This window comes from Eretmochelys imbricata, chromosome 2, assembly GCF_965152235.1.
Source record: "Eretmochelys imbricata isolate rEreImb1 chromosome 2, rEreImb1.hap1, whole genome shotgun sequence".
NCBI classification, from domain to species: Eukaryota; Metazoa; Chordata; order Testudines; family Cheloniidae; genus Eretmochelys; species Eretmochelys imbricata.
The window spans coordinates 158,206,570-158,221,218 of NC_135573.1; the positions used below are offsets into that span (position 1 = coordinate 158,206,570).

Genomic DNA, 14,649 nt, shown 5'->3' on the forward strand with positions numbered 1-14,649 from the left:
TGTCTTAAGCAGTACTTTTAGTCCCTCAAATTTATCACATTTCTAGTTTTAGGTAGCAACAACCATGACAGCTCTTGCTGCTCTCTAGAGCCATCGCTGTTGCCCAGGGTAGGATGTACAAGTAGTGCCTCTGCAAATGGTTATCTTAAACTTTTTATTTTCAGAACTCTTTAAATACATGAACCAAATAAGGGAAACAATGGTGATACTGACTCCCACATCACTGCATTACTCCTTAGGCCTAGCTCCTTAGGGCTAGGAAATCTTAGCCTTCTTCTGAGCTTTTTGTGTGTGTCTGTGTGTGTGCGTGCCCCCTCAGTCCAATGATGGAGAAGGCTATTAGGATGGTGGCTTTAATCAAGAAGGGTATATACATCTAAGGAGATTGTCTATCACTTTATAAAGAACTGGTTAGGCCACACTCAGAGTGTAGTGTTCAGTTTGGATCAGTAGAGTCCTAAAATATTAGACACTGGAAGATATAGTGTCTTTAAATGTGTAAAGACTGTTGGACTACAGGCCTAGACAGAGTCTAACTTTGCATGCTTTCTTCCTGTTTATAGTCACAGAGAGTTCAGAATCATCCCAGTGCACTTCGGGTGAAAGTGTGAGTGGTTTTAGTTGCTCTGTTCATCCTGGATTGTCCCAGCTCTCTACAGAGACATTCTTGGATGAAGGTGCTTCAAATCCTGGCTCTAAACCTCCTTCCCAGTGCACATCTCCTGCTCTCCCTGAGAAGAATCCTAGATCAAGACACACCAACCAGTATGTCACAGTGGTAAGTATTTCATGTTTTAGCTCACAAGTCGTACAAAAAGCCTTCACTGATTTCACTTATAATGATTACCAATCATTTTACCAACATGGCAATACTGAACTAAGCTGTTTTCTAAGACCCTGATTGTAGGGACTTGATCTGAGCATACTTCACATTGAACTCAGTAAGACACTTACAGCCAAATTCCGCTGTCAGTTACACCCATGCAACCTATTGACTTCCTTTTGGTTGCATAATTGCAATGGTGACTCCAGTGGACTTGTATGGGTATGAATGAGAGCAGGGTTTGGCCCTCAGTGTTGTACGTTTAAATATAGGCATTTTTGACACCATTTTATAGCTGATGGATTTTAGAGTCTCTATTTTAGAAACAATTTATGTTCACAGGGGAAATCCATGCTTTTTCTTTTAACCTCTTGGTACAGTAAAAAGAGCTGGTAGTCTGAGTCTGTTCCCTGTCAGGCAAAGACCCACATCACAGAGCTAACACCACAGTTGGCCATGATTGCACCCTCTTGGTGGCAGTTCCATCAGGGAGGACTGAATAGACCTAGAGGCCGTACTAGCCTTTCCTCCTGAGTGGGGGTGATCCCTGCAGGGCAATGTGCTATCAGTGTCTTTGGATAAACAAAGAACTTCACACTCCAGGGCTGTCAGCCCAGCACCTTTCATCAGCAACTCTATTCACTTTAAAACCTTTTCCTGGTCCAAAGGCTGTTTTCAATTACAATTCTACTCTGAGTTCAGCAGAATGACTGTGACATACACTGGTGAAACTGAGAACAGAATTTGGCCCATATACACTAACTGCTCTGAACTGCCCGTGCATGAGAAGGTCAACATTTCTATTATTTTTATTTAGGTAGAATGTATTTGTATTGGCCAATCGCTGCTAGCATTCGTCATGTTGTACCTTATTCTGTAAATAGTCGTATTGATTTAGTGGGGCTTCTTGTGGAGTAAGTCCCTACTCAGTGTAAATGTGGCAGAATCTGGCCTTATGAATTCAGAGTGAGCACTTAAAATAGGACAACACGAACAAATCAAGTGTCTCTTGCGCAATAATGCTAGAGTAAAAGAAGCTGCATCTTGACAGTGGTGGCTAAAAGCAGCAGTTAATAAACAGCACTGGGATTGGCAGCTGTACCTTCCTCTTGGCCTCCTGCTGTGAAAAGTCTCTTCAGTAGCCCTCACAAAAGAATTTCAAGCGGCAGGAGTATAACCAAGTCTAAATCCCCCAAAAGAGGCTCCCTCCTGAAACCCCAGTCTCTCTTGAACACCTTGCTCTGACATAGCCTGGCACCATAAAGAAAGCAGGGCTACAGTGCACCAGCTGCTTCTCACTCACACACTGAGTCAGTTATATGCAGGCTCTGCACTCCTCCCGGAAACTGTAATACCATGAAGTCTGGAGCCAACACCCATTTGAGAGTTGCAGGTGCCCTTCAAGTTAACCTCTGTAGACAAATAAAGTATAGAGCTTCCTACTGGTCAGCACTGCTGACAATATATTTGTTACAATAGAGGACAAAGGCTAGAGGATGCTACCCAACAGGATGTACAGTCAGCAGAGTATCTCCAAGGTCCTAAATGTCACTTGATTACATGTCGAATTGAACAAAATTAGAGTTAGAACACAATGAATACTGGTAATAAATGTTGCCACGAGCAACAGTGATTTAAGGGCAAGGTTCACAAAGCGTATAACTTGTAAAGCTGAAGCAATTAGGAAGTAAAGTGCAGGGTGCTACTAAGGTTAGAATTAGTCAGAGCCATCCCCTTTTTAAGGCGCACGTCCCTTTTGCTTGAATACACAATAGTGTACTGTGTGATTTTATTTAATCTATAATGAAAATCCCTGTTTACTCAAGGACATTAATGACAACATGATCCCTTCTTGGATCCATGAGGGGCTGGTCCCATAGACAAATACCCAGGGGACCGTCCAGATTTCAGTGGGGATAAATCAAATATATGATGTGTTAAGGATTTGATTAGCACAGGTGCAAATACGTACCTACTTTGTTTGTGCAAAGTTGGATTGGATGCTAGTGTACAAATTGGGATTTGTGTGTGTACGTGGCGAGATGGTAATCTGTCTAGCCTGCAAGTACATAAATGGGAATGTATCAATATCTAATCATAGTGCACACACAAAATAACAGATTTCTGTGTGCACAAATGCACAACTAGGTAAGATCTGAAAAATTGGCCCTAAACCACCTAAGGAAGTGAACAAACTAAAACAAACTCTGACTGATTCCAAGTATTATATTGTTCTATCCAGAAACAGGAAGTCGCAGAATATAGGCCAAATTCTCCTACCAACAGAACACCCTGCCAAAATGTAGACAGTATAACACAGCTGTTTTCTGGCTGGTAAGCAGTGGAATCCATGAGTTATTGGATCTCCTGGATGTGGCAAAGGAACATCCACAGACTGGTCTTTCACCTACCTAGAGCTGAAGAGAGCTAGAGCTTCCCTGATCCAGGATTAAATCAAGGCCTCCTGACCAATATGCATCAGAATGGGGGTCCTATCTATCTTCCCTTGACTCTAGGCACCAGCCGAGGCAGGCATCAAACTTCTCCTCTGCCAAACCAGCCAGGGAGAAGTAAATCAAGAACATAGTGCTGACTTATTCCAGCTGTAGATGGAATACATTAAGAACAAATAGTGTCCGTGGTTCTGCTGCATTTTGGAGGCAGTGTAGATGAGCTTGCCTGTAAGTTCAGTGTTCAGCATACATTTCCCTAAACCTCCTCCATTTTTTGGCTTACACCTCACTCCAGATGCATGGCATTTGTACTGTCCTTTCTGCCACAGTTAAATAGAGAACATCTCCAACAGTCCACAGATCAGGAGTTAGGCTCCTTTTAGGCACCCATTGCACTCCTTTTTTAACATGAGCCTGGGTGAACATAAGTGGTGATCCAGCAAAGCACTTAAGCATGTGAATAATCCCACTGATGTGAAAGGCACTATTTACATGTTTAAACTTAAGCATATGCTTAAGTGCTTTGTTGGGCTGGGGATTTACTGAAGAATTTGGAGCACTTGGCTCTAAATTGCTAATGAAACCCCTTTGATCTTTCACAGCCTTATTTCTTACTGTTTAACCTTGCATATTGATTAATCTATGGGAGGATGAAAGTGTAACACACGTCTTCTGTGGCCTCTGTGGTGACACTCTGACCTCTGCGTTGCTGTGTGAGACTCATGTTGGTTCCCTTGCTCCCCAGACTGAGAGCACTGCAGGCACAGCTTGCTCACCCCATGAGGTGGAAGGAAAAGCTTTGTGTCACTCAGTAGCAACTCTTCGGTCTCTCTGAAGAGAAGCGTAGACTGCTTCTGAGTACGCCCATTCTCTTTAGGCACCGTGAGGTGGCTGCAGCACAAACTTTTGATTGTGAGAGGCATACAGTTGAGGAAATGCGCTCTGATAGGGACGTGCGACAGATAAAACCATCATGGAGGAGAACTGTGGATTTTATGGTTTGCACAGAAAAGTAATTTGGATGCCTACTTAGAGAATACATAGAAAAGTAACTACTCTGAAAATAGATGGGTCCTGATCCTGAGTTTATCACAGAGAGAAAATTCCCATTGGTTTGAAGATTGAGTGTCAGATTAGGCCTATGGATTTCAAATATACAGTGTAGGGGTAGCCATGTCAGTCCCAGGACATTAGAGAGACGTGGTGGGTAGGGTGGCCAGGTGCTCAGTTTTCGACCGGAAAGTCCAGTCAAAAAGGGCACCTAACAGTGTCCGGTCAGATCTACTGACCGGACACCCGAGGGCGGGTTACTGCAGGCGGAGGAGACGGGGAGGTGCTGGGTCATCACCCGTGCTAGCCATACTCAGCCAGGGCTACCTCCTACCTGTGTTGGGCGGCTGCAGCTCCGCAGGTGATTCCCTCCTGACCCGGGCAGGGGGTGCAAGGGGAAAAGCAGCGAGTGACGGGGGAGGAAAGGGAAAAAGGTGTGGAGGGGGTGGCGTCTTGGAGGAAGAGGTGGGGCAGCGGTGGGGCTTCGGGGGGGAAGAAGTGGGGCAGGGGTGGGGCCTCAGGGGGAAGAGGCAGGGCAGGGGAGGTTCCGGCACTCCTCCTGGAGCATCCATTACCAAGTTGGCAACCCTAATGGTGAGTGTGGTGATATTTTTTTATTGAACCAACTTCTGTTGGTGAGAGAGACAAGCTTTCGAGCCATACAGAGCTCTATGGATTTCAAGAGCAGTTAAAGGGACGTACCAACAAATAACTTTAAGATATCATTTTCTTAGAAACCAAAATCTAAAAATGTGCTAAATGTGATTTGGGGACATTATTATGAACGATTTCCTGCTGCATGTATAAAATCAGGAAGATGATTAATGAAGATAATGGTGCATCTTATATTTTTATGGTATGAAGCAAAACATATTCATGATATCCAGTATTTTCATTATCCGTTTCTTATGATTAAGCAGAGGTAATGATTAGAAATGTTTGACACATTTTTGAACTATCCCTAGAACCAGGAGAATGCTATATGATGTGCCATTGTGAAGAAAATGTTCTGATGATCCTGTTGTTATATTAGTATGACCCAGGTTATTCCTAGCAAACTGTAATGTTGGTTTTAATTAGATTTCCCTCCCTTTTCCATCAGAACAAAACCTCTCATGTATTAGGCCTCTCAACAATGGTTTGACTGACAGGCATAAATTCAGTAAGTAACTGGTTTTCTCAGCTCAACCCTTGTACTAAAATGATCAAGCTAATAAAAGACTCCAGGCTGCCACGTTAATTATAAGATAATAACCAATTAAATTGGGGCATGAGAGAGTGTCTTAAAACTGATCTGCATGTTCTAACAATATTAGAAAAGTTACTGAATCCTATTTGTGTCACCTCTTACTAACCATCTTCTCTAGCGAGTGCTCTGGTATAAAAGTACTAGGCTTTATCCCTGTAATTCACTCTCTTCCTTCACTGAATGTTTACCCTTTCTCATATCTCCGTCTCTGGCCCACCGCAATTTGCTTTGTGGGTTGCACACATGCTGCTATAACAATGGTATAAAATGAGGTAATGGGTTCTACATTCTACTATTTGCATAATGCCTGACACAGAGCAGTGCTGCCTGTTTTTATTTATGCCGTTTGGTATGTGTCTATTGTGTATGTACATACACATGTCGTCTTCACTGTTTAAAATTAAACAGTGGATGTTTATGCCAACAAAGAGGTAAGGTGCTGAAGGAGGTGATGCAGTTCTAGCATGCGCCTACTGAAGTAGTAAAGACAGAATCCAGCACAGAATGCCTGGATTCAAAGCCTGGTAGGCTGAAGGTGCTGGCTGCATACAGCAGGCTGAGCTGGTCTCTAGGAGCTTAGCCTGTCATGGTAGGTAGCAGCCTGAGGTTAGGAAAGTCCATGCAAAGAAACTCCCTGTCTCTCCTGCTCAGCAACTCCTGATTCCCAAGCCCATCTGCAGCCCTTCAGGGTATGTCTACGCTGCAATTAAACATACATGGCTGGCCTGTGCCAGCTGATTCAGGTTCCCAGGACTCAGGCTAAGGGGCTGGTTAATTGTGGTGTAGACATTAGGGCTTGGGCTGCAGCCCAAGCTCTAGGACCCTCCTACCTCGCAGGGTCCTAGAGTCTAGGGTCCAGCCTGAGTCCAAACGTCTACACCTCAATTAAACACAGACTTAGCCCAAGCTTTGGGAGCCTGAATCAGCAGGCACAGGCCAGCCACAGGTCTTTAATTGTAGTGTAGACATACCCTCTGTTATCCCCTGCTACCTCCTGGCTCACAAATACACACACAAGGACTGTGTAGTCTTTGGGGGGAGTTACAGCACTAGAATTGAGTAACCTGTTTGTGTGGCCATGGATTTCTGAGGCAGACTGTTCCAGGCTCTGCTGCTGTAGGCCAGGCTACTATATATACTCTTTGTATTTGTACAAAAATATGGGAGTGTTTGGAGGGAAAACACTCAATCTCCCTTGTGTAGCCAGAGAAATGCCCTGTATTATTAATTTCATGTGAAAGTAATTTAAAGTCAATAAATAACTAGACAAAATAACTGGGAAGAGGAAAAAACATTCACAAAAGCAAAACAAAAAACAACAAAAAACCCTGAAATTTCAAAGTTGTTTTTGTTTCACAGAGTTTGAAATGGAACCATTTTTCATGGTGTTTTTTGTGAGTTTTTAATCAAAATTTTATTAATTTTTATTAAAATCTAAATTTTTCATTTCCTGATCATCACATTTTCTTACTGGAAACAGAGTTTTCAGTTAACTAGTCATTTCAATAATGATTTCTAAAATTATTTTTATAAACATTTCAATAACATTGCAAATAATATGTGGATTAAAAATGCCAGGGAATATTTTTTCAAAAAGCAAAAAAAAATGGATAATGCCAGTAAGTTCTCACAAAAAGTTTAGTTTCCTAAAATAGGCCATTTTTCACAAAAAATCTTTTTTTGAGAAAAATTTTGACCAACTCTACAAATAAAAGTTACAAAATTCCCAAGTACAATTTAAGAGTGGAAGAGACTGCAGGTTCTCAGAAACCAAAGCTTTATCGCACCATCAGTTCTTAAAATGAACTCTCAGTGAAGTCAAAGGGGAATCTTCGCCTAAAAATTGGCACAATATGCCCCAAGATACATACCCTACTAATGTGTTTAGATAAGGAATAAGAATACAAAAAGGACTGCCTCTGCACATAGTCATCACAACAGAGATGTGCAAAGGTAAGTTTTAGGACAGTTTTCCACATACTCTCTACCCTGCATTCTGTACAGACCGGCTAAATCCCAGCAACTACCCCAACAGGTTTATAATGAGCTCAATTTTATGGGTTTTTAGGGAGAGGCATTTTTTCTTTGTCTAATAAATTAGTCCTTCATTTTACTCTTTTACCTCACATACAGCTGATCAGATTTGTGAAAGAATTGTGGGTTTTATGATAAAAGCATGAAATTTCCCAGAGTCATAAGGCACGCCCTATAAAGATTTTCAAATATGAGGCCATCACCAACTCATCCCATGCTGGCCGTGGCAGCCATTTTAAATTCTGAATTCATTTTTTCTAATGTTTTTCAGATACTGATGGTTTATGGTATTAAAACATCCCACTGGGGTTTTTTTTGCATTTTATTTTATATTTTTATATTCCTGTTGTCCTAGGTGTCCTAAAAATAAAGCAATGAAATGTGATGGCTTGAGATTATACAAAAATATTTGGAATTAACATGCTCTGTAGCGTGCCACCAAGGAGTATTTACAAAAATATTAATTACATAGAAATATACCAATAAGTTTCAAAGTTTCTGTTCATGAACAGAAAGTTACATTTCTTTTTGCTAATAACCATATTTCAGATCGGCCTGTGCTTAACAGGATGATATTCTTCGAGAGATGTCCCTGTGGGTGCTCCACTTCAAGTCAAGGTGCGTCCCAGCACCTTCGATCGGAGATTTCTACAGCAGTAGCCCTACGGGCTGTGCCTGCCTCTCGAGCTGTCGGTGTCCTAATAGCGCGCGCACAGCCTGGGCTCCTCAGTTCCTTCGCTACCCTCCCCGGCTAGAGACGGAGTTCAGCCGTGCTCTTTCAGACTAGCTAGGTAGTTTGTTTCTCAGTTTAGTTAGATAGTTTCAGTCATTAGAATTACTACTTAGATAAGTTACATTAGCTGTTACTTCTATTTCTTAAAAAAAAACCCTCCGCGGATTCGGAGATGCCTGGCTCCCCAGACTTCGAGAGATGCGCCTCCTGTAAGGATGCCATCCCCATCTCAGACGGGCATTCACAGTGCATACGCTGTTTGGGGGAGTCTCATGTACCCCCAAAATGCGTCCACAGTAACAAATTGAAAGCGCGAACCCGCAAGGACAGCGAGCTCAGGCTTAAAATGCTGCTCCAGGAAAACTCCCTCAGACCTGCCTCTGACCCTGGCCAGCAAACCTCTGTGACACCCTCCAGAGGCAAAGGAAAAGCAAAAATATGGCCAGCTTCCTCTCCCCTCAGGAGTCGTTCCTTGGGGAAGAAATTAAAACTGGCTCTCCGGTCTCTGCTGACTGCGGCTCCGCTGCTCAGCACCTTCCATGCGGCAGATACCTCAGGCATCGACTGTGAGTTGGCTGCCCCACTGCATGGTGCCAAGGCTCAGGGCTTCCAGTTGCCCGCCTCTTTCAGCTCTCCTGCGGCCACGTTTGCTAGTACGGTGCCGAGAGCTGTTACGGTGCCGACAGCACAAGCGGTGGCTATGGCACCGTCCTTTGATCTTCCGGTGCCGCTTTTACAGCTGTCGCTCTCAGCAATGAGCCTCCTGACGTCTGCAGCCTCCCTTGCAGTGGCTACCTCAGGGGCTCCTACTCTGCGGAGCCAGCCTGCGCCCCCGGGACACCCTTTGGTGCACCAGCAGATGCCCCAGGAGACTCTGCCTCCACCAGCTACACCGGCACCGACTCCTGGTCACTCGGCTCCACCGCAGCTTTTACAGCCAGAGGATTTAAGGGTGTCCCATGCTCCTGACTCTCCTCTTCTCAGCACCAGCCTCTCCCTGAGACCTTTAGCACCCTACCTTCAGTACTCCCCTACCACTTCAAACCCCTTCAATGAAGTGTGGGTGGAGAAAGAGGAACATGATGACCAGTTGTTTTTCTCTCAGTACTCTCCCAGTTACCTACAACCAGGAGACGCATTACAGCATGCTCTCCATATCCTCAAGGCTATTCACACTAGTATGGCAATCCCTGGATGGGACCACCTATTCTGCCCCCTCTCTCCCAGGGCAATGGCCACACTGGGGCCCATGGACCTACACTGCACCACACTCAGGTCTTCCGCGGGCTGCCCTGAGGAAAGCTGTCAGACCCTCCCCACTGCCTGCTTACACTGAAACCCAGATAAGACCTGAAGTGGCCACCACCCCTACAGAGGACACTGCCCACACACCTCTTCTATAGTGATAACACCACAAGACGCCATGGTACTCCCACCACCTCCCGCTACTGATGAACTCGCTCACTTTCAAGAGTTGTTTCACAGAGTAGCAGAAGAGCTCAAGGTTACCTGGGAGGAGGTCCCTGAAACACACCATGAGCTTACCAACATCCTGCAAGCTACGACCTCCTCCAAAATAGCTCTACCAATTAATGGGGCCATTATGGAACCTGCTAAAACTATTTGGCAGACCCCAGCTATAATAACACCCACTAGCAAGAGATTGGACCGAAAATATTTTGTTCCTTCTAAGGGTTCAGTTTCTATTTACGCACCCCTCACCTAATTCGCTAGTGGTCAATGCGGCCGATCAGTAAAACAAATACTAACACTTCTGCTCCACTCCATCAGACAAAGATAACAAGAGACTGGACTCCGGCCACAAAGTGTATTCTTCTTCCACTTTGCAATTTAGAGTAGCGAACTATGCAGTGCTCTTAGCAAAATATGACCACAAAAATTATGCTAAGGTAATGCAATTTATTGATGATGTATCAGAGGATAAACGACAACAATTTAAAGCAGTGGTGTCCGAGGGCCAATTGATCTACCACATGGCTCTTCAAGCCGCCCTCGATGCTGTGGACACAGCGGCCAGATCCACAGCCACGGCCGTTGTCATGTGGCAGTCCTCATGGCTTGCTTCTTCCTCCTTTCTGAAGAAGATACAGAATACGGTCGAAGATCTCCCTTTCAATGGAGACAAGCTCTTTGCTGCTACAACCAGTGAGGTCCTTCACTCCATGAAGGATTCCCATGCCACTCTCTGATCCTTAGGCATCCAAACACCTGCCTCAAAGAAGAGACAATATAGATATCAGCCATACCAATGACCGCGTTACCATACCTTTGAGCAACATCCACCTTTCAGACAGTATGATACGCAACAACAACAACGGCCCAGGAACCAACAACGTCACTCTCCACAAACAACGGCGACCCACCCTACTAACCCAAATAAACAAATTTGAAGTCTTTGTCGAGGGTATAGTAAACCTCGCACCCTCTCCAGTGCCAGCTCCAACCAAGCTTTTTTTTTGGACACAGTTTGCGTCCATTCCTGGCCAACTGGCAAACCATCATTACGGACAGATGGGTCCTGGAAATTATCAGATTGGGTTAGGCTTCTTCTCCTTACCTCCCACCCACCCTCCCACCCCATCCCTCTTCAGGGACCCCTCTCACGGACAATTGCTCTGTCAGGAGGTGCATAACATCTCCTGTATCTTGGAGAAATAGAGGAGGTACCTCCTCAACACAGAGGGAAAGGGTTTTACTTCCACTGCTTCTTGACGGAAAAGAAAAGTGGCGGTTCGCACCCTATCCTCGATCTTCAACGTTTGAACAAGTTCGTCAAGAAACAGAAATTCCAGATGGTTACTCTCCCAACGATGATTCCGACGCTGGAGCAAGGAGATTGGTTTTCAACTCTCAACCTCCAAGACGCATATTTCCATGTCTCTATCCACCCTGCCCATCGATGTTTCCTCAGGTTCGCTGTGGGAGAGCAACACTACCAATACAGGGTCCCCCCTTTCCACCGCACAACGTGTCTTCTCCAAGGTGCTAGCAGTTGTAATAGCACATCTCAGGAAAAAAGGAATCCTCAGACTTCCTTACCTGAATGATTAAGAAGAACATAAGAACGGCCATACTGGGTCAGACCAAAGGTCCATCCAGCCCAGTATCCTGTCTACCGACAGTGGCCAATGCCAGGTGTCCCAGAGGGAGTGAACTTAACAGGTAATCAGTGGTGGATTAATGATTTTGCCGCCCCCAGGCCCTGAAATAATCGCTGCCCCCGGTCCTATAGGAACTTGTTTTAGTTTTTATTCAAATTGTTTGAATCCACCGGCAGCTGTTTCCTGCAGCAAGCCTGGGAGGGAGGGAGTAGAAGCGGAGCAGCAAGCCTGGGAGGGAGAGAGTAGAAGCGGAGTGGCGGTGCGCTCAGGGGAGGAGGTGGCGGTGGAGCGGAGGTGAGCTGAGGTGAGGAGCAGTTCCTCTGCTTTCCCCCCCCCCCCCGGGTTACTTGCTGCAGCCCTCCCTGTGCCCCCAGCTCACCTCCGCTCTGCCTCCTCCCCTGAGCGTGCTGCCGCTCCACTTCTCCCCCCTCCCAGCGCTTTCATGCAGCAAGCCTGGGAAGGAGGGGAAATGCAGCTTGCCCACGGGAGGAGGCGGGGCCAGGGATTTGGGAGATGGAGTTGTGGAGGGGAGGGCATGAGCACCCACCGGTGCCGGGTAAAGTCGGCGCTTATGGCTATTATAAATTTGCCGCCCCTGCAAATTTGCCACCCTAGGCTTAGGCCTTGTCGGCCTAGGCAATAATATGCTGCTGCAGGTAATGATTTAGTGATCTCTCTCCTGCCATCCATTTCCACCCTCTGACAAACAGAGACTAGGGACACCATTCCTTACCCATCCTGGCTAATGGCCATTAATTGACTTAACCTCCATGAATTTATCCAGTTCTCTGCATCTGAAGAAGTGGGGTTTTTACCCATGAAAGTTTATGCTCAAATAAATCTGTTGGTCTTTAAGGTTCCACCGGTCTCCTTGTTGTTTTTGTGGATACAGTCTAAGACAGCTATCCCCTGATACTATTATATCAATATCCTCCTTTAACACGAGGCACTCTAGTTCACCCATCTTCTTATTTAGACTTCTAGCATTTGTGTACAAGCACTTTAAAAACCTGTCACTGCTTATTTGTCTGCCCTTTTTCTGATGTGTCAGATTCTTTATGTGAATGTTTCTCGTCTGATCTGGCCCATACTTTATCCTCTTCCATCACCTCCTCCTGACTGAAACCTAGAGAATCTCCATCAATAGACTCTCCTCTAAGAGAAGATTGTCTCCTCAAGTCTTCCACTCAGTTGGAAGCGAACCACGCAACTCTTGCAACTCGCACCTTGGGCCTGCAGATAAACAAAAACAAATCTACCTTACAACCTACCCAACAAATCGACTTCATCGGCGCCCACCTTGATTCCACCACCAGTCTTGCATCTCTCCCCCAGGACAGATTCCACACAATGGGCATCCTTATTACCCAGATATGTGCCAGCCCACAGACTACAGTCCGAGACTCCCTACAGCTCTTAGGACATATGGCCCTTGCACATTTGTGGTTGTGAATGCTCGCCTGTACATGCGGTGCCTTCAGGGTTGGCTAGCCATGGTATACAAACCAAACAAGCACAGGCTAAACATGTTACTAACTATGCCCCAGAAAGTCAAGGACTCACTCCTTTGGTGGACCTCTCCCATCAACCTCTGCACCAGGATTCCCTTCCAACAAGATCCCCCTTTAATTACCATCACCACAGATACATCCCTCACGGGATGGGGAGCACACATTGGCTATCTCACCACTCAGGGTCTCTGGGCCACTTCAAAAACCAGGCTTCACATAAATTTGCTAGAGCTCCGGGCCGTACGCAATGCCTGCCTCCATTTCCTTCCCATCATTCAAAACTGCCGAATTCGAATCATGACCGACAACATCGCGTGCATGTTTTATGTCAACAGACAGGGGGGACCCCGATCACACTCCCTTTGCACAGAGGCGATAAAATTTTGAAACTGGTGCCTTCAACACAACATCCATATCTCCGCCTCATACCTGCCAGGTTCTCAGTATACCACCACAGATGAGCTCAGCCGATTGTTCCCCTTACAGCACGAGTGGGAACTCAATGACACCATTCTTTCCAACGTTTTCCAGACCTGGGGTTATCCTCAGCTGGATCTATTCGCCCCAGCAACAAACAAAAAATGCCCGACATTCCGCTCCAGAGCAGGCCTGGGCAAACACTCACGGGGGGACGCCTTTATGCTCCCTTGGACCAAGACACTCATGTATGCGTTCCCACCAATGCCTCTATTGCACAGTGTAATTCAGAAGATACGAGCAGACAGAGCCAACATGATTCTCATAGCCCCAGTGTGACCCAGACAACCGTGGTACCCCTTTCTCCTGTGCATGTCGGTTAAGCCTCCCATTCCCCTTCCATCACTCAGCAATCTCCTATCACAACGCACGGGACAACTATTTCACCCCGATGTACAACATCTCCACCTGAGGGCCTGGCTGATCAATGGTTCTCTAATGCGGAGTTAACATGTTCGGACCAAGTATGAACTGTCTTGCTACACAGCAGAACACACAACATGCGCACTACCTACCTGCATAAATGGGAACGGTTTACATCTTGGTGCGCTGGCAAACCAGACCTCTCCAGTTTCTGCTTCACTCCCACTGATACTAGATTACCTGTTACACCTTAAAACATATGGCCTCTCTACGAGCTCACTCAAGGTCCGCCTCATGGCAATCACCACCTTCCACCATAAGGTTGACAAGGTAATGGTCTTTGCCCATCCAATCACCAAAAGGTTCCTGAAGGGCATCCAGACATTATACCCGGATGTGAAACTGCCTGCTGCACCTTGGGATTTACACCTAGTCATCAAAGCCCTGATGGATAAACCCTTTGAACCGATGGCTACCTACTCCCTTCTCCACCTATCCATGAAGACCGCCTTCCTCATAGCAATCATGTCTGCCAGACAAGTAGGAGAAATGGGGGCATTTATGGCGGACCCTCCGTATACCACGTTCTTCCGCAATAAGGTCACACTCTGCACGCATCCAAGGTTTTTACCTAAGATACACTCTTCCTTTCACCTCAATGAACCCGTATACCTTCCAACGTTTTTCCCAAAACTTCACGCTAACGCCTTTGAAACGACAATGCACACTCTTGATGTTCGCAGAGCATTATTCTTTTACCTGGATAGAACAGAATCATTTAGGAAAACCCCCAGACTTTTTGTGTCTACTACTCAGCGCTCACAGGGAAATGCT

General features: G+C 45.7%; 1 protein-coding gene across 1 annotated transcript in view; it reads left to right on the forward strand.

Moving 5' to 3' along the window:
- The window catches only part of PLEKHG4B (pleckstrin homology and RhoGEF domain containing G4B), a 230,616-nt gene extending 225,146 nt beyond the window's left edge, over positions 1–5,470 (forward strand). Inside the window, exons 22-23 of the mRNA XM_077808715.1 lie at positions 564–778; positions 5,429–5,470. Coding sequence (XP_077664841.1) covers positions 564–778; positions 5,429–5,470 — 257 coding nt within the window. The remainder of the gene's footprint in view (positions 1–563; positions 779–5,428) is intronic.
- Positions 5,471–14,649: the final 9,179 nt, after the last annotated feature.